Source organism: Siphateles boraxobius, unplaced genomic scaffold (assembly GCF_051911475.1).
Source record: "Siphateles boraxobius isolate OS27281-9 unplaced genomic scaffold, OSU_SipBor_1 8, whole genome shotgun sequence".
NCBI classification, from domain to species: domain Eukaryota; kingdom Metazoa; phylum Chordata; class Actinopteri; order Cypriniformes; family Leuciscidae; genus Siphateles; species Siphateles boraxobius.
The window spans coordinates 31,459,181-31,480,048 of NW_027509208.1; the positions used below are offsets into that span (position 1 = coordinate 31,459,181).

The window sequence follows — 20,868 nt, forward strand, 5'->3', positions numbered from 1 at the left end:
CAGATACTGTTCAGGTCAGGTCTGCCCAGCCAGAGACTGTTCACGCCCCGTCTGCCCAGTCAGAGACTGTTCACGCCCCGTCTGCCCAGTCAGAGACTGTTCACGTCCCGTCTGCCCAGTCAGAGACTGTTCACATCCCGTCTGCCCAGTCAGAGACTGTTCACGTCCCGTCTGCCCAGTCAGAGACTGTTCACGTGCCCGTGTCCATTCCAGAGCCGGTGGTCCCGAGTCTGGTGGTCCCGAGTCTGGTGGTCCCGAGTCTGGTGGTCCGGAGAAGGAGGACACACGTCCCGTCTGCCCAGTCAGATACTGTTCAGGTCAGGTCTGCCCAGCCAGAGACTGTTCACGCCCCGTCTGCCCAGTCAGAGACTGTTCACGCCCCGTCTGCCCAGTCAGAGACTGTTCACGTCCCGTCTGCCCAGTCAGAGACTGTTCACGTCCCGTCTGCCGAGTCAGAGACTGTTCACGTGCCCGTGTCCGTTCCAGAGGCGGAGGCAGAGCCAGTGCCCGTTTCAGAGCCGGAGGCAGAGCCAGTGCCCGTTCCAGAGCCGGAGGCAGAGCCAGTGCCCGTTCCAGAGCCGGAGGCAGAGCCAGTGCCCGTTCCAGAGCCGGAGGCAGAGCCAGTGCCCGTTCCAGAAGCCGGAGGCAGAGCCAGTGCCAGTTCCAGAGCCGGAGGGAGAGCCAGTGCCAGTTCCAGGGCCGGAGCCAGTGTCTGTTCCAGGGCCGGAGCCAGTGTCTGTTCCAGGGCCGGAGCCAGTGTCTGTTCCAGGGCCGGAGCCAGTGTCTGTTCCAGGGCCGGAGCCAGTGTCTGTTCCAGGGCCGGAGCCAGTGCCTGTTCCAGGGCCGGAGGCAGAGCCAGTGCCTGTTCCAGAGCCGGAGGCAGAGCCAAGGCCTGTTCCAGAGCTGGAGCCAATGTCTGTTCCATAGCCAGAGCCAGTGTTAGTTTCTGTGTTTGTGTCTGTTCTTGTGACTGTTACAGCTCTTGTGTCTGTTCCTGAGCCGGTGTCTGTTGTTCCTGAGCCGGTGTCTGCTGTACCTGAGCCGGTGTCTGCTGTACCTGAGCCGGTGTCTGCTGTACCTGAGCCGGTGTCTGCTGTACCTGAGCCGGTGTCTGCTGTACCTGAGCCGGTGTCTGCTGTACCTGAGCCGGTGTCTGCTGTACCTGAGCCGGTGTCTGCTGTAACTGAGCCGGTGTCTGCTGTAACTGAGCCGGTGTCTGCTGTTCCTGAGCCGGTGTCTGCTGTTCCTGAGCCGGTGTCTGCTGTTCCTGAGCCGGTGTCTGCTGTTCCTGAGCCGGTGTCTGCTGTTCCTGCGCCTGAGTCACTGCCCTGGCCGCCCGAGGGGTCTCCACCGCCCTGGCCGCCCGAGGGGTCTCCACCGCCCTGGCCGCCCGAGGGGTCTCCACCGCCCTGGCCGCCCGAGGGGTCTTCACCGCCCTGGCCGCCCGAGGGGTCTTCACCGCCCTGGCCGCCCGAGGGGTCTTCACCTTCGCCCTGGCCGCCCGAGAGGTCTTCACCTTCGCCCTGGCCGCCCGATGTGTCGTCTGCTTCGCCCTGGCCGTCCGATTGGTCGTCTGCTTCGCCCTGGCCGCCCGATTGGTCGTCTGCTTCGCCCTGGCCGCCCGATGGGTCGTCTGCTTCGCCCTGGCCGCCCGATGGGTCGTCTGCTTCGCCCTGGCCGCCCGATGGGTCGTCTGCTTCGCCCTGGCCTGGCCGCCCGAGGGGTCTTCACCGCCCTGGCCGCCCGAGGGGTCTTCACCTTCGCCTGGCCGCCCGATGGGTCGTCTGCTTCGCCCTGGCCGCCCGATGGGTCGTCTGCTTCGCCCTGGCCGCCCGATGGGTCGTCTGCTTCGCCCTGGCCGCCCGATGGGTCGTCTGCTTCGCCCTGGCCGCCCGATGGGTCGTCTGCTTCGCCCTGGCCGCCCGATGGGTCGTCTGCTTCGCCCTGCCCTGGCCGCCCGAGGGGTCTTCACCGCCCTGGCCGCCCGATGGGTCGTCTGCTTCGCCCTGGCCGCCCGATGGGTCGTCTGCTTCGCCCTGGCCGCCCGATGGGTCGTCTGCTTCGCCCTGCCCTGGCCGCCCGAGGGGTCTTCACCGCCCTGGCCGCCCGATGGGTCGTCTGCTTCGCCCTGGCCGCCCGATGGGTCGTCTGCTTCGCCCTGGCCGCCCGATGGGTCGTCTGCTTCGCCCTGGCCGCCCGATGGGTCGTCTGCTTCGCCCTGGCCGCCCGATGGGTCGTCTGCTTCGCCCTGGCCGCCCGATGGACTGTCTGCTTCGCCCTGGCCGCCCGATGGACTGTCTGCTTTCGCCCTGGCCGCCGGTTTAACCATCACCCCCTGTCTCTGTTCCCTTCCATGGACCTGGCCCCTCATCCCTCCCCCTGATCCTCCACCGTGTCACCTCCCGCCTGGACTCTTGTTTTGTATTTTACGTCTTGGAGCGTCTGGTAGCCGCTCCTTAAGGAGGGGGTAATGTCACAAGTCTGTCCTGTCATATGTAGCACATGTGGTGTTCTGTATTTCCTGTCTCTGTCTTGACTCCTCTTTCCTTGTTATCTGATTATTGGTTAATTTGTCTCACCTGTTTTTCCTCGTTACCTTCCTTGTTTGCTCCCCTATTTAGTCTCCCTGTGTTTGTAGTCCTGTGCTGGTTCGTTGTTATCATGTTCCTTGTGTTTCCTGCTGATCTGATTTATTCTTTTTTTGTTTTTGTTTGTTAGTTTTTGTATTTATATTTACTTTATTAAATCCTCTTCCTGCACTTGAGTCCTCGATCCTTTCCACTACCCAGCCGTGACACAAATAATAGGCTACTAATAGTAATTTAAAGATATGCTATTGCCTATTGGATCTGGACGGGAAGGATAACTCTGGAGTTGAAATTCTCCCTTCACACATCGCGACACACGTTCGTGGATCGATTTCGGTTTTATATCGCGTATGTTACAGCATATTTAACATGATTATTTTTTTATTATTATTTAGGAACAAACGAGGGTCTCCGTTTAAGAAACGCCGGCTGTCAGCAGCAGGTTCCAGAGCACCGCAGCGCATCTTCAAGTTTAGCCTAACCTCCAGTTTAACTGCCACAAGTTGATCTTCTAGTAATAAAGAATTCATCGTGGAAAAACACGTTGTATTTTTATTGCATTTTTAATTTATAAAAAGTTAAATAATAATAAATTTTAATATAAATATTAGTTTAGCCTATAACGTTAAGGTGATGATACACAGGGCAACTTTTTGAGCAATGTTGCTGGGCAATCTTGCCGAGCGATTGTTGCTTGGGCACTTTCCCATTGAAAATGGGCAATATATTTCTATCTGGATAATTTAGATCGGTTGTGGGCCCTGTGTCTCATCTGGGTGCCCGTTGACGGCAACATTGCCCATCAACATTGCTCAAAAAGTTGCCCTGTGTATCATCACCTTCAGTTGATCGTTAATTCTCCCGACGATCGACTAAGAAAATGTAATCGAATGCCCATCCCTAGTAGTCTAAGTTACTGCTATTTCACCCTTTTTTAATTTCGTTGAGGTTATGTTCCCACATCGTTAGCAAGTTTGGATCGCTAACGTTGCATCTTGAATGACTGTCAACTGTTGAATGAAAGAACGAGTGTTCCGTCAGGTCTCGCTTGTTTACTTCGAACCGGAAGGCGCGCCCACTTTTGACGCAAGGCCTCATAGGACGTAGGAAACTTGTGGATATGAAATAAACAAATTAGGGCTGTTAACGCAATTAACGCAGCATCTGCTATTTTTTATCATCCTTTGGCTAGTGTTACACAATCCCGCTCTTATTCGTGCGAATGCTTTTAAACCATTCATGCGAGAAAAGTCAAAAGAGAGCGCGCTGCCTGTGAATATCCTGACTGTGACTCACAGAAAGATGCGCACCAGTATCATGCGCATGCACAGACAGCACGCCAGAATACAGTTCTCTTTCACACAATAACACACAAGTATGCCAAAATGTCGTTTTGTCGAGTATCTTCATAACATAAGAGCAGTCTTACGATGGACGTAAAGAGTTGTGAGAGAATGAGGATTGTGTGAGATCTGCATACTGTCAGGAAAGGCTGCTCTTAAAGGGCCAGCAGCCAATAAAGCTTTCTGTCAGTAAAGTTAATAAAAGAACAAAGGGAACAGAGACAATTACTCACTATAGCTTTTGATAAGGATTAGTATATATATAATTTATGCAGCGCAGGCTGTTTGATAACTTTATTCAATTTCTGTATATGTCCTACCTGTTAGGAAAGGAAAGGCACAGGTAAATATGACATTTATTATGGGTTTATATGAGGATTGTTTGAAGTTCACTTAAATTAAAAGCTGTTATATTGTTTTAAGCCTAATAAATGTTTTAAAAAATTGATAGCTTTCAATTGTAATGACGGAATAACTGTAATGTTGGATGGCTATAATTAATGTTTAAAATGTGGAGGGGAGGGGGGCATTTTTATCCAGACATCAATGGCTTATTGATCATTATAGGTGTTATCAATCATTTAGTTGTTGTTGCTAATTTGAGTTGAGAAATACACATTTCAGAATTATCACTAATCTGTGTGTGCATTTTGCTTTAGAACCAAGCAAGTTGACTCATGAAACCATTTGTTTATTATATCGCAATCGCATATCTCAATCGCAATATTGACCTCAATAATCGCAATATGACATTTTCCCCAAATCGTGCAGCCCTACTCTGACTATCTTAAAGGTGTGGTAAAACACGATTTCACTTTTTTAACTTTAGCTAGTGTGTAATGTTGCTGTTTGAGCATAAACAACATCTGCAAAGTTAAAGCGCTCAAAGGAAGATATTTGCTTTTAAAATCAATTTCTAAGGATTACAGCAAACGACCGGTTTTGGACTACACAACATTCCTCCGGGTTTGCTGACGTCAGTATATCCCATTATTTACATAGAGCTTCCTCCGAGTATACTTAATAAGTGGGGCGAGGCCATTTTATATTGCTGTTTTGGAGATGAGTTCTCGCAATGCCGTCGAAACGCTGCTGTTATTTTCATACGGATTGTAGGTCCGCTTTGTTCAGCCTTCATAGGGATGAGGGAGTTAGGGATCAATGGTTAAAATTTTTTTTTAACTCTGTCCCTCATAATTATGACCCAAATCTCTTAACGTTATCTGACAAACACCTAACGTTACAAACTTTTTTTTAATCTCAACAGCGAACTTGGAATTAGTGTAAATTATTCTTTGATTAGAGCTTTTATGTTTATCTACATGCTTGTTTATCTACAGGCATGCTAAACATGGTTCTGTGTTTGATTTGAAAGCCGATGTTTAGTGTTCGTTTCGGGTTAATAGTTCTGTCGACAGATATTTGTCTACAATCGTTCTAAAAATACAAATGTAACGATGGCATAAAGTCAGAAACGATCACTATAGATCCGCAGTCTTTACTTTACAGTCTTTAAAAAATCCCTTTGAGGACTGTAGTATAATTTGTTAGAACGATTATATGAAATTCTTGTTTATGAAGCTTATTTTTTTTGTAATACTATAATAATTAGTACAATTAAATAAAAGCATATCTAAAAAGTAATGAGAGAACAACAAAAAACAAACCTTTCTGAAACGTCGTTTAACAGCCGTTCTTGGACTGGTTCTTATCTATCATCTTCACTAATGTTTCCCCGGGTCCGATTGGTTTTATTGACGCCATTGTTTATAATACACCAAAGCGCAATCTACCGGTAAAGTTACGGGGCGTGATGTTTCCGGCATGCACTAGACGGTTAGCGAATCACAACTCACTGGGCCAGCTAACCAATCTGAGCCCATTGCGTAGTTTTGAGGGACTGGCTTCACAGAACCCGGAAACCATCAGACTGTTTTTACAAGGAGGGGAAGAACAGTGTAGAATAAAGGTAAAATATATGAAAAATAATGCAATTTTTAAAAAACCAAGCATGAACACATTACAGTGCACCCCACAAACATAATCAAGCCTTCAAAAAAATACGTTTTACCACCCCTTTAAGTAGGACTGCACACTGTGCAGTCTGGGTAAAATAAGACATTTCAAAACAAAAAACATGGCGGATCAAGTAAGCACATTCAACCGCTCAGTGCAGTTTACCCCAGTGGAAAATATGTGTTTGTTGGAGGAGTATAACAGTTACATGGAAATTTAGCGGAGAATGTAGTAACAAGAAGAAATGTTTAATTTGGAAAAAGATTGTTACGACAGTTAACAGCGTTAATCCGACCGTTGAGCGGAGCGTTAAAGACGTACAGAAAAGAAAAGTCCTCATTATTATATATTTCCAGTAGGTTACTGCGGTCCCTAAAACCCCCTTCCCTTCTCATAGCTCTCTCCATAACGTCGTCAGCAAACCACAAATTATGAGCCATTTTCCCTTTTCTTTTGGCTGTTTGTAATGTAACTGATTGTTACTGCTGGTTGCCAAGGTAACAGATTCTTAGACCCAAGTTAGCCTGGGGGTAAGGTGTCTAATTTTTTTGTGGTCTAAATTAAGTCAGTCTTTATTTTTGTGAAACAGTCTAACTTGCATTAGACTAGTCTATGAGGAAATTTTAGACTTGTCTAACACTATAGACCGGTCTAAAATAGCTTTGTAAAACCGGTCACTTTTTTTGTGGACTAGATGAGCTGGGCTAGATCTATAAATTACCAGCTAAAATTTGCTAGTGTAAGTGCTGAGACTGGAGAACATGATGGGTAGCTGAAGCTGGAAGAGTAGGTGGCGCAGCTCTAGCTATTTATATAGGTTGTTGCTAGATGGCAGGATGTAGGATGTTGGGGGAGGGAGGGGTTGAGGTTGAGAAAGGAGTGAGGGGGAATAGGATAGACCGGTTAAATAGAAATGGAGGTTGAAGGAGTCCAGATTGGCCCGTGCAGAATTCCTTGGGGCGCTGGATGAGGTATCTGGACTGAAGAGTTAAGCGGCGGTCACACTACTTCTCTTTCCATTGATTTCCTGAATTGGGGTAGGGAGGGAGGGAGGGATGGATGGATGAATGGACGGATAGACAGATGAATGGATTGCAAACATGTATTCATTTACTTCAATGAGATTGTTTCTGCCTTAAATTATTACATTGTTTAAAATAATAAAATTTTAGCTAACTTTTGTGATTTGTATATGTACATCTCAGAATACATAACTTATACATTTCCCTCTAAAAACAGATCACTCTAAATTGTGATGTGGATGCACAAACAAGTTGTTTTGGAACTATATGTATTGTGAAAAGCGCTTTTCAAATAAATGTAAATTAAATTGGATGGATGGAGGGAGGGAGGGAGGGATGGATGGATGAATGGATGATGGATGGATGGATAGAGAGATGGAGAGATGGATGGCGGGACAGATGAAAGGATGAGGGAGGGATGGATAGATGGGTGGATAAATAAATAGATTGAGAAATATGAGAGTAAGCGTATAAATGCATTGCTGTGAATTGAAGGAGATGTAGAGGAATGGATGTTGGGATGATGACCATGCCGAAGAATGATGAATTCTTAGAGAAAGATGAGATGGAGCGAGTGCCGGTGGAAATACAGCTTGGATTCCGCTAGGGGGAGCTAGAGCTGCAGTGTGAGGCTGTTGTGAAGGAGAATGACTTGTGACGTCACAGGTGACAGAGAGTGGCATGTTTGCTCTTGCCGAAGGCTCTGAAGCACTGAAGGCTCGGAGTTTGTTTGACAGAAGTTTTGGTGGATGCTGCATACAGTTGGAATAATCTCATATAGTTGTCTGAACGATTGGAGTTGATACCTATGCGATTAAGAGTGCGTTGAAGGCGAGCCACAGTCCCATTCCTGATGTTGTCCCCGGATCTGGTAGACACGCGGCGGCCGCGGGAGCGCCGAGGAGGGTTTTTGGGAATTGAGTGGTGGGGATGTGGCTGGCGAGGAGAACAATGAAGCCATATTCCGCATCTGCTATGAGTATGGTGATCTCGGTTCATGGTCTTGAAGGCGGAGAAGAGTGAGTCTGGGAACGAGTCGGAGATGGTTTTGGACAAGAATGCTCACGGTGGGATGTGAGTGTCACCGGCCGGGGTGGGGGCAGAGCCCAGTAGCCCACCACCCGTACCAACTACCACTCTGAGGAGCTACACCAAGGGAACACCATAAGACAGGACACGAGATAAGATAAATGAGTTTAGTATCAACTTGGAGAACTGAACTCCTTCTATTCTTCCGAGCGACCAGGGAACTCAGGATGCTCAACACCTAAGGATCTTCAGTCGAGTAACTCAGAACAGCAGGAGGAGCTGGCTTGCTCTGCTTCTTCAGGACAGCGGTGGAGTTCAGAATGATCAGACTACGAGGGTCTTCAGGTACATAACTCAGAGCAACGTGAGTGACTGGCTTTCTCTGTTTCCTCAGGACAGCGGTGGAGCTCAGAATACTCGGACTAAGAGGATCTTCAGGTGAGTAACCCGGAACAGCAGGAGGAGCTGGCTTGCTCTGCTTCTTCAGGACAGCCGTGGAGTTCAGAATGATCAGACTAGGAGGGTCTTCAGGTAAGTAACTCAGAGCAGCATGAGTGACTGGTTTTCTCTGTTTCTTCACTACAGTAATAGAGCTCGAAATACCTGAGGTGCAGGGTCTTTGGAACTACCAGGAAGCTCAGAGGGTGGCGGTCTTCAAGGTTGGTGAACTCAAGGTGGCGTGAGTGACTGGTTTTCTCTGTTTCTTCAATACAGCAATGGACACCTGCACACATCTACACACACAGTCAAATTGTAGAACCTCCCCACACCCCACGGGGCTGGATGATCCCAGGGAAGATTTAGAGCGACGGAATATTTCAATCTTCCTCACACTTGTGCATACATCAATCCCTCCACAATCCCACACGTGAACACTTCAATTCGTAAGCACTGCAACTCTACAAATACCTCACAGTGGATTTAAGCCTTCACTCCATTTGCCCTGGATCATTCCACCAGCAGCTGGTATTCAGACAGGAGGGGGGTGTAACATTATTATGACTGCATGGAGCTTTATACGAGAAAATTAACGTGCCTTCCAATCACCAACTTCAACCACACGAAAGAGAGAAACAGCAAACAGGTACGAGCCCTCCAATATATCACAAGGCCTCCATGAACACAGACGAGGTGCTTCTAAAACAATTAGGAATCATGTACTTAACTTCTTTCAAGAGGATGATCTTCACACTCACAATGACAATCTTCTTCCCAGCCAGCTCTGGTATTCTCAATCACTCGCTCCCTTCTGCCTTGTACTTTGCGTCCTACTTCTTCCTCTAACTTTTTTTCAGATTCTCAAATCTCTGCTTTTATATCCCCTCTGGAAATGCGCGTCCTCTTTGCCACCATAATCAACTCCGATTTAATGCAGCAGCTGCTAATTTCCCCGTTTACCTTTCTGGTCGGCCATGACAGCGAACCGGAACCGGCCTGGTGTTACCCCGGAAGTGCTCCCCAAGGGAATCACGCGCTGATTTTTAGTTCCGCCTTCGTCACCCGGTGACATGAGATAATCATTGATGGGGTGGAATCAGTTTTCAGTCATTGTCTTTACTTGTCTTTTGTAAAGCTGTTGCATTTCCGTTCACTGTTTTGGATTATCTATTATCTATTATGGATTATTATTTATGTTTCCAAGTTTGGATTTTGCCCTTGGCTGTCTCATTTAAATTATCTTAGTTTTAGTGTTTCTTTAATAAAGACTGCTTGCATTAGAGCCTTGCCTCTCCCCGTCCCTGCATCAATGTGGCAAGGTCAAGCTTTAAAGCCATTTCTAAAATTCTTTTTAAAGATTTTATTGAATCCGGCTTTATGGATTTTCTTTAATGGAAGATTTTGTTTAACACTGTATTTTTTGGTATTATTTTTTATTATTTTTAAGTATTAATTTGGAGAATTTGTGCTGATCAGGACTTAAATATAATTATTTAATTATATAATTATTATTAAATATAATTAAGGAAATGGTGAAGTTTTGCCAAACAAGAGCTTTTACTTTAAATAAATGTTGATTTAAAAGAAGCCTACTTCAATGCAATATGTTACCATATCATCAAGCATAACACTGAGAATTAGAATAATTGCAATGCGATAGTCGGTTGCAGATTTCTAAATCTGAGAAGATCATACTGTAGGTTCAGGTGGGTGGCAGGTGGATGATTTATTTCTAACTGCAAGATTTTGGTGATGTTAGAAATAATCCGCACATCTCTAGTAGCCAACAAGACAGGCCCATCTATGCTTGTCCCTAAATATTAATGATTAGTCTTGCTAAAATGCTGTATTAATTGCAGAACAAGTACACCTTAATAAATGATAACTAAACTGTCTTAGCTTAGCTTAGCTTAGCTTACCCTGCTGCTTTGTATTTTGCGCTCCTGCACCGTGGATAGGTAATTGACAGCGGCGTACTCTATCACAGAGAGGAAGACGAAGACGAAGCTGACCCACAGGTAAATGTCCACGGCTTTGATGTAGGAGACTCTTGGCATGGAGGCGTTCACTCCAGTGATGATGGTGGACATGGTGAGCACCGTCGTAATGCCTACAGAGAGATCAGTCTGATCAGTCTCTTCAAAAGTGCATGCTGCAAAATGTGTAACTTGGGGCAGGCAAGTGTGTATGGGTGTGTGTGGTGTGTATGGGTGTGTGTGACTTGACTTGGTTTGCAGTTACACAATTAATTTAAAACATCTCACCGAGAGGAACCCTGGCAGGAACGGCTCGCCGGTCGATCCAGAAGGACACCCATGACAGCATGACCATCAGAGTGGCGGGAAAGTACGTCTGAAGCAGGAAGAAGAAGATATGACGACGCAGAGTGAAGTTGATGTACAGACGATTGTACCAACCTGCAGGAGAAGATTGAAGGGGAAAAGTGTGCAGTTTTAGTCATAACAAAGCACCAACAATCATGGTGTACAGCAGGGCTTTTCAATCCTATTTCCATAGGGCCACAGAGTTTAGATCTAACCCCAATCAAACACACACTCCCGTAATAATGGAGTAATTCTGAAGACCTTGATTAGCTGGTTCTGATGTGTTTAATTAGGGTTGGAACTAAACTCTCCGGTACGAACAGAATTGAAAAGCCCAACTGTCCGAGCAGAATGCCAGCAAAATTAACAAAGAAGCTAGTGCCCTAAAAATGATCCTGCACAATTAAACTAAATGAAAATGAAAAGTGTTGATTGCAGTGTTACATTTAGATCTGCTAACATTGCATCAGATTTCTTTTTATACTTTTTTTTTGTTTGCAGTGTGGAAAAGTTTATTTCTGACCCTAGGTTCTTTTTAGCATTTTTCTCAAACAAATGGAATGATTTATGTGAATTCAATTTAATGTAAATTGCAATATAAACAATATGTAATTGCACTAAGAATTATACTTAAAATCAGGATGTAACAAGTAACCGTTGATTCCGTATCATGAAGTATCCAAGTAAAACTGTTCTTTGAAAAAGAAAAAAAATGTAGAGCAGGACATGGTTTTATCCAGCGGTTGATGGAGGCAGATCTGAATGCAAGCTTGCAGTGGATTATAGGAAAGTAACTAAATGATTGGAGATGACCAGCATACGTCACTAGAGAGAAGTCTGTCATTTCACCGGAAGATTAAGTTATGACATTCTGATTACAAATTATGAAGTAAAAAAAAAAATGTTACAGTAAAAGAATATGCATGGATGGACTTTTCATTTCATGCTGACCTTTTTTTTAATGTTTGATTTGATTTGATGTTTTACCACTATGTGAGTGAAGCCAATTAGGCGTTCTGACAAAGCGTCCCCTTTTGATCCTCACTTTTAAACTTTAAACAGATTAATCTCTTTTGAAAGCAATTATGTGATATCATAGGTGTAAGTTAAGGTTGTCCAAATCTGCTCCTTGAGGACAAATTCCTGTAGAGATATGTTCAGGGTTACTGTCTAGTAACCTCTTTACTTACAGTACTATCACACTAGAATCATCTGAATCAGTAAATAAATGAACTGACATGTAGGTTTGCATTGCAAATGTAGGTGTTCCTACTTTGGGAATGTAATAATCATAGAGATAAGCATAATCCACATCATGGACTTTAGATTTATTTGAAGGTTTGATAAAAGAATATACTGTTTAGTGTGATATTGCACATACTGTGCGTTTTCCTGCATATACTGTATATTCACTCTAGATACCTACATTTTACTTTTACTGAACTATCTTTAACTGTTGAAGCCATGCCGTTGTGGTTACTTTTACAGGACATAAAAATAGTCTCCAAATAGTTTTAACTATTTAGACAAATAAGATTAGACAAATTCTTAGATAAATATAAAATACTTTCTGACAATCAATATGGCTTTAGATCAAATAGTTCAACATCACTGGCATTAATTGTTTCAATTGAGGAAATTACAAACGCTTTAGAACACAAACAGTATACAGTTGGAGTTTTCATCGATCTCAAAAAAGCTTTTGACACAATCAATCATAATATATTAATTAATAAATTGGAACGGTATGGGATCAGGGGCGTAGTGTTGCAATGGGTGAAAAGTTATTTAAGTGGTAGGAAAAAATTTGTGAAGTTGGGGGAATACTCATCGTCGTACTTGGACATTACTTGTGGCGTCCCCCAGGGGTCAGTTCTGGGTCCAAAATTGTTTTTGTTATATATAAATGATATATGTAAAGTTACAAAGACAGTAAAACTAGTGCTATTTGCGGATGACACAAATATGTTTTGTTCTGGGGGGAATTGACAGGAACTAGAGGAGATTACTACTTCAGCAATGTATAATTTAAAAAGATGGTTTGATACAAATAAATTATCATAAAAACATTAATAAAACTAACTTCATGTTATTTGGTAAATGTAAAAAGAGTATACAAATTCGGATACAGGTAGATGGGGTGGACATAGAACGGGTTAATGAAAATAAGTTTCTTGGAGTGATAATAGATGACAAAATATGTTGGAAATCTCACATAAAACATGTACACAATACACTTTCAAGAAGTATTTCAATATTGAACAAAGCGAAACATGTTCTGAACCACAAATCACTTCACATTCTTTACTGTGCACTGATATTACCATATCTAAACTATTGTGCGGAGGTTTGGGGTAATACTTACAGATGCAGACTATTATCTGTATTTAGGTTGCAAAAAAGAGCCATAAGGATGATTCATGGTGCTGGTTATAGAGATCACACAAATGTATTTTTTTTTAAATCCAAGACATTGAAATTTACTGATCTGGTTTATGTTCAAACAGCACAAATAATGTATAAAGCAAAAAATAACTTACTCCCTGGTAATATTCAACAACTGTTTTTTAATAGAGAAGGGAGATATAATATTAGGGGTGAGAGCAACTTTAAACAATTATGTGTCCGTACAACATTAAAAAGTTTTTGTGTTTCGATATGTGGAGTGAAGTTGTGAAACAGATTAAGTTCAGTACTTAAACAATGCCCAAGTATGACTCAGTTTAAAAAGCATTGTAAAAATAGATTTTTGCAAGGTATAGAGAGGATGAAGGTTATTAGTTAGGTGAAAGTTTATTTATATTTTTTCTTTTTTTTCTTTTATTATTATTTTTTCTCTATTTTCTTATGTAATGTTTTATTGAAGATGTATATAAACATAGGTAAATATGTATGTTGGTTTTGTTTTTTTGGTGTGTAGAGACAAATAGATCAAAATGTTCGGTCAACCGGTTAATTAGCTAATTAATTATTAAAAAGTAGTGGAGATGGGGTAGGATTGAATAAGCTTATGCTTCTTCCTACTCCTTTTCGGACATGTATAAGTTAAAATTGTTTTTTATTAATTGTTTTTTGTTATTAATTGTTTTTTTCTACATGTTCGAAATAAAAACTTTTCATTCATTCAACTGCTTTAACAAGCAGGAATTGTTAAAGGAATTACGGAATTACGCAACATGACTTACATTATGAGAAAATGTGGAGGGTAGCAACAGCTGTCAATGTAGGACTGATCCATAGTGGTTTTAAAGTAGGATTAGTGAAGGATCAGTTCAGACAACCCTGGGCCTGGAGTAGGGCTGGCACCATTACGACATGTGGCTGACGATTCATTGTCTAAAGCTCTATAAGGATTGAATTAGTTTAGCAAGGGTAGATGGAGTAATGTCATTTTATCACAGGACGTCTGTAGTAATAATAGGCAACTCACACGGGATAAGAAATCTCAGTAAACCTATCAGAAGTGGGAAGGGTAACTTTACGCACCGGCGTCACCTTCCTGTCTTCATGTGTGTATTACTTTACTTCCTGATATCACGTGCACAAAATTTATATAAAACAATTATGTCCGGCGAATTTATTAATTAAAGTAATTAAATTCAGATTGGATTATATTGGTAATAGGCACTTACCTAATGCTAAAAGAAGTTACGTGCTTCTAACAAGTGCTTGTGACCTTTTTTATCTGAATGGTGTGTGGAAAACACTTGAGTTTTGCCACAGATTTGTCCCACTGCCTAGAACGCAACTAAATGCTTTTTCAAGCGCCTCCATACTTGAGAAACTGTGGAAAACTACTTTTAAACTGGAAATGAGGGAATATTTACATACATATTTACCAGTGGGTCTATTCGCACAGGATAAGCATTACCTGAGGTAATTTTTCCAGACCTTTTTACACATAGACTGTTTACATGAAGTTAAATGACATTGTCCGCAATGATTACTGAGATGCACATTCGGACGGGACTAAAATCACTGAGAAGCTCTGGTAATATCCCACCTCTCCATGTTAAACTAATCCCCTCCGACTAGGGCTTTATAAATATTGCGATTATGAGGATTAATTGTCTCTTTTAGGGCTTTGACGATTAATTGTCATTCAAACTGTTGTGATTATTTAAAATTATTTAAATTAATCGTCAGGGCCCAGTTGTTCAAAAAGTTTAATCTGGATCTGAATGATCTGCATTTGGAAATCCCAAGTTTTGCTATCCAGGATCAGGTAATACTTTTTTTTTTTGTGGCAGTTTTTCAAAGCAAAATTGTATTGATCACCCTGATCCAGAAACACACTTTTTCAGATTAGCAAATCTGGATTACTAGTCCCTAAAGGGGAAAAATATGAGTATATAATAAAATATAAAAATATTTCAATATTTGCATTCTCTCAGAAAAGTTTTGCATAGCGTTCAGTCGAGAAACTTTGCGTTCAAAACTTTTGACTGGTTGATCTCCTATGATAATTTACAAACAGTGATAAACTATATTATATAAAATATATTATAATATATACTATATTAAATATATTATAAATTATATAAAAAATATATATTTTTGTTTAATATTTACAGCTCTTTGGTGATTATTTTATGGTGCCAAAATAATTTTTTTTTACTTTACTGTAGACTACCGAAAGGCTTCATATAGGTAGCCTAATGAATACTTCTAATTTATTGCTTGAACAGTTAAACTAATCAAGAGATTAGTTTGTATATATTACATGATACAAATGTTGTATTTTTTTTGACCAGTTTTAAAGTTTTGTTAAAAATCTTTTCCTGAAATCCACACTTCTGCTGGGATCAGGATAATCCTGATTTTTTTTTTGGATCAATGGTATAACTCAATATTACTAAAAGGTTTTGAAGAATACAAACTGACTTTTTGATCCAAATCTGATTTCAGAAACTTTTTTTTTTTTAACAACCCATTTTCAAGATTTGATCCAATTCGATATAGGCGAAATCCGATTAGATTACTTTTGAAAAACTGGGCCCAGGTTTAAAGGGGTCCTCTTATGCTTTTTTACTTTTTCAACTTTAGTTACTGTATAATGTTGCTGTTTGAGCATAAAGAAGATCTGAAAGGTTGCAAAGCTCAAAATCCGCTCCAAAGGGAGTTATTTTATTAAACAGAATCCACTTTCCAAGAACTACAATGATCGACTCGTTTGCACTAAAGCGCATTTTTTTTCTGGGCTTTGTGAAGTCATAATGTTCCTCATTTAAATAATCCCCCCCCCCCCCCCCCCCCCCCCCACGGAATAGGCCAAAAAAGCTAGATGAGCTGCTGCTACACAACTCATTTGTTTGAACTTCCTCAGGCTGACAAACTTAGAGTAGTTAAAATGTATTTTAAACACTGTTCCTGAACATTATAATCCCAACGTTTATCTGTACACTTCACATTTTATGGAAAACTTCTTTCAGAACCTAAGAGAGTACAATGTAGGCCATATGCAAAAAAGCTTCTCCTGAAACCGAGCAGTTCCCACTTCCCAGTCTGTTGTTTGTGGATCATAACTTTTAAGTATATATTATTATTTGTAGTTGCGTTTTCTATTAAAAGTTTCAATTATAAGATTTATGTTGTTGCTACGCTCGCTTGCTAGCCAATATTAGTGTTGACGTAGTGTTTACTATAGCTTTTGTAAGACTGTTCACCGCCCCTTTGGAAAATTAACCATGGTTTTGTGATCGATTACTGTTCGCATTACCATAGTTTTCTGACAAATATCATGATTAAATAATGGATAACATCATATCTAAAATGTATAAGAAAATTACAACAACAAAAAAAAAAAACACTCTGAAACATCCTGTGAAATCCATGCAAGAAATCAATTCTTGTCAATCCTCTTATTTGTTAACATTCTTAAGTCTGAATCTTGAAATGGATGCCATCCTTAATATTCACATAATCTGTAGTAGAGGCAAAGGCTGACCTTCAAATTGGGGATATCGTGGGACAGGTACAGCATGGAAGAGGGGGTTTTGGGCTCAGTTTAGCTCCTCCTAAATGGCACAAGGCAGGCCCAGCTCAAAGGAGGAAGCTGGTAGTCAACGAGGTGCGAAAGCAGGAGGAGAGGATGAGATGTATAAAGGCCATTTCCCAGGCCAAGCAGGGAGAGTGGATGAGATGGGAGAGTGTGGAACAACGAAAAATGGGATGGCAAGACCTTTGGTCAATGGAAGAGAGTAGGATCAGTTTCCTTATTAGGTCAACATATGATGCTCTCCCATCACCGCAGAACCTAAACCTCTGGGTAGGAGAGGATCCCTCTTGTCCTTTGTGTTCATCACCTGCCACATTAAGGCACATTTTGACAGGATGTAAGGTGGCTCTTAGCCAAGGTCGGTTTACTTGGCGCCATGACCAAGTATTGCGATGTTTGGCTTTAGCATTGGAAGGCAAGCGTAGTATGACCAATAAGTTGCCGCCTGTTCTAGCAAAACATTACACGCAGAAGACAATATTCCTCCGCCCAGGCGAGCAACCACCAAGAAAAGGTGCTAACACCAATTCTCGCCCAGGACAACTGGAAGCTGCTAGGGACTGGAAGATGCTGGCTGATCTTGATCAACGGCTTATTTTTCCACCTGAGATTGCCACCACTAACCTACGACCAGATATTGTTTTGTGGTCTGGATCAGCACGCATTGTTCAACTGATAGAGTTAACAGTGCCATGGGAGGATGCGGTAGATGAGGCAAATGAGAGGAAGAAATTGCGGTATGCTCATCTGGCCAATGAAGCAGAACAGCGAGGATGGAGAGTCCAGGTTTATCCAGTGGAAGTGGGTTGTCGAGGTTTTGTGGCACACTCTACAACCCGGTTCCTCAGAGACGTCGGATTCAGTGGTCAAGAGTTGCGTCGCACAGTAAAGAACTTATCTGAAGCAGCAGAAAGGAGCAGCAACTGGCTGTGGTTGAGACGGAAAGATTCTAGCTGGCTGAGTACAGGCCGCCATGCTACGGTTTCGTAGAATTCTTGAAAACTTGAAGGGTGTTGGTTTATTTGTATAGGTTGTATAGTATTTACAGTCATTACGTTCCTGTGTATATTGCGTGAATGACGGGAAGTTGGGCAGATATTGTGTTTTGCGCTAGGTGGTATGCCATACGGAACCGTTGCCACTGAAACTGCATATTAACGCACCAGTGGGGCTCGACAGCCTTAGTCAAACGGGTTGGCGCGTATGGTTGGGTTGCGGAGAGATTGTGAGATTGTGGTTAGGTCTCAGCAGCAAGAGGGAAGTAGAGGTCAGTAAGCTGGGCTGAGTTGAGTGGGGGACGGAGGGGGGTGACTCTGGAACGCCAGAGTCACTGTCGAGCCCTCTTGAGGTGTCGTGGGCTAGTCGACGAAACACTGAGGACGGAAGGTGCCCACTTGAAGACCCTAGAGATGTTCCCTACTCCGCTCAATCCAGAGGGTTGTTATGGGGGGACCGCACTGTGGTTGCAGCCGTTGTGTGTGCTGACGCGCAAATACACTATTAACACCAGACAGAAGGAGATTCACGTCACCAGATGGAAAGAAGCGTAAATGGATGGAGAAGCATAAGTTACTGTAAAGCTACGTCTTAGTTGGTGCTTATCTTGGCGAAAGCCGAGTACAAACCAGCATGAAGTTTTAACATCTACTCTCGTGTAATGGAAATCACATCTGAGCAGATGAAACTCACGGTTATGAAGGGTGTAACGTTTTCCGAACTTGCGCTAAGCGCTGCCAATCACAACACACTATGTCAGGTTTTGGGTAGGTGAAAGGAGCGAGGACTGAAGTGCAGGACAATGGGTATTTAATGATAATAAAATAAAACAAAACAGACAACAAAAACTACACAGAGGGGGAAGGCTTGACTTGACTTGACTTGACAGCAGGGAAACACATGGCTCTGTCAGGGCTCTGTCACTAAAACAAGAAATAGACTAGACAGAAGTAACAGAACCCTGACACACTGGGCCAGCTAACCAATCACAGCCCATTTCGTATTTCGGAAGGAGGGGCTTCATCGAAACCGGAACTAAACGACGCGTTCAGGCCAGACTGGGGAGAGAGGTGCTGTAATAATGTAAAATATGTGAAAAATAGTGGGTTTTTTGAACAATGAAGCATGAAAGCATATTCTAGTACATCTCAAAAACTAAATCAAGACTTTATAAAAGGACATAATAGGACCACTTTAAAACCAAAATGTGATTCGGCTTCAAAATTAAATCCATCTTTGTTGAATAATTGCATTGCTATGATTCAAAATGATGGATAAATCAACAGGGCAATTAGAAAACCCCTGTTTTTTTTTCGATAAAAACTTGTCTGTAGATATACCATATATATTGTCCATATATACCTTCTACCCTCATGTTTGTCTTGCACAAACGGCAATAGTCGCTGAACGCCATCGTGTACACATAAATCTCTGACCCATCGTCTTCTTCCTTGTCTAATTTCTGTCGCTCTACATACGTCATCTGGTATAATTAAAACGATTGGCTATGAGCTACGTACACGCGCATTTGATAGACATTCATAGCACCCAATAAACGGCTCTGGGCATTCGTAAACCATACCTCAAATACAAGAAAATGAACATGTGGTTCCCAGACCCACGTCTCAATGAGACTAGGTCTGACGTTAGCCATTTGATGTATGTCATTTGAACATAACTCAAGTAATTGCTCAGCGTAATCCATTAAGAGCGAGACCAGTGGAAGTAGGGAAGAGGGGCGGGTACTATACAGCGCCCCCCTTGTGTCTTCTAATGGTGATCAATAATTACTGTTACCTGACATGGCCACGGTTAGACCAATTAATCAACGGTTATTTAAAAATCGTGACAGACCTGTCCTGGAGCACCACCAACTCTGCACATTTTGTGTGTCTCTCTAATCAAACACAGCTAATTCAGCTCGTCAGCTCATTAGTATAAACTTCAAGGACCTGGGTTGGGAGCCACTGCTTTAACTGTACTGGAGGGCCAGTCATCAGTACCTGTGCTGCTGTAGAAAGCTAGTTTTGTGGTGGTGTGAAACTCCTGAATGAGGAACTGAGACAGAGAGATCTTCTCATCCGTCTGCAGAGATTTGTTTCCTCTCTTCCAGTACAGCATGAGGTCGTCATCAGTATAGGCATCTGCAAAGAATATAATACAAATACAAATGAACTCACAAACACTAGATAAACACTGAATTTCTCCTTTACTCTGAAATTTGTCACATTACTCTGTGAAATGTTTAATTCAGTCATGAAAATGTTGTGTTTAGACTCACAGCTCTCGATCTCCAGTGAGCATGTCTGGGTGTCCAGCGGAAAGTGACTGAGATCCATATTGCACATCGCTGTGACTGTGACCCTGTTGAGAGTGTATTAAAACGTGTGTCACAGATATATAGGACAAATACACTGTATAGAAACCGTCTTGTTTATTTGGAACAGCCCCATCAGGAATTCAGCAGCAGTGCAGCCTTTTCCCCTCTTAACATTTTCATATTCATCCAAAAAAAAAATCCATGGAATTATTTAAATGATTAAAATTTGCAATTTAAATACATGAGCAAATAAAATTAAATTAAATGTTATTTAATTTGTTTCATTCATAATCCATTTATAATTCATAATTTTAGGAGTTCTCTTGTATCAAAATAAAACTAAATGAATGAAACAGTATGCCGTTTATGCAAAGACCATAAATGCTGTCTCTGTATGTTAAAAGTATGGATGTTTAATTTTATTATCAACCCATCAGAACTCTTAAGCAAGCACTTAGCATCCCCAACAACAACAAAAAAATAGAGCTGCCAATATACCACAATAAAAGGCTAGAAAAAATCTGTCAGTCAATTTTGTTCTAGGCCATCCAATCACAAACAGCACTGTACTTGAAATCCACTGACACGCACCTGGGTGCATGATCAAACCTGATAGTAATTCCTTTCAAGTAGAGCCCCACAAAAGCAGGCTTGGATTCCAAGATACATCGAGTGGAGAATGCGGGCAGCTTTAGTGAAGGTAGACCATCTCACTTCTTCTGATCTACTGTTTTATATTCATTGAATAAATGATTATGGTCTGCCTATCTCTTTTTCCTTTTTGACAGCATTTT

At 42.3% G+C, this 20,868-nt stretch overlaps 1 protein-coding gene across 2 annotated transcripts in view; it reads right to left on the bottom strand.

Annotated features, from left to right (window-relative positions):
- The window catches only part of gabrr1 (gamma-aminobutyric acid type A receptor subunit rho1), a 37,436-nt gene that overhangs the window by 5,545 nt on the left and 11,023 nt on the right, over positions 1-20,868 (bottom strand). For both annotated transcript variants that reach the window (XM_077219664.1, XM_077219663.1), the window contains exons 6-9: positions 20,036-20,118; positions 19,758-19,898; positions 10,701-10,853; positions 10,356-10,546 (exon numbers count right to left, since the gene is read on the bottom strand). In XM_077219664.1, coding sequence (XP_077075779.1) covers positions 10,356-10,546; positions 10,701-10,853; positions 19,758-19,898; positions 20,036-20,118 — 568 coding nt within the window. The remainder of the gene's footprint in view (positions 1-10,355; positions 10,547-10,700; positions 10,854-19,757; positions 19,899-20,035; positions 20,119-20,868) is intronic.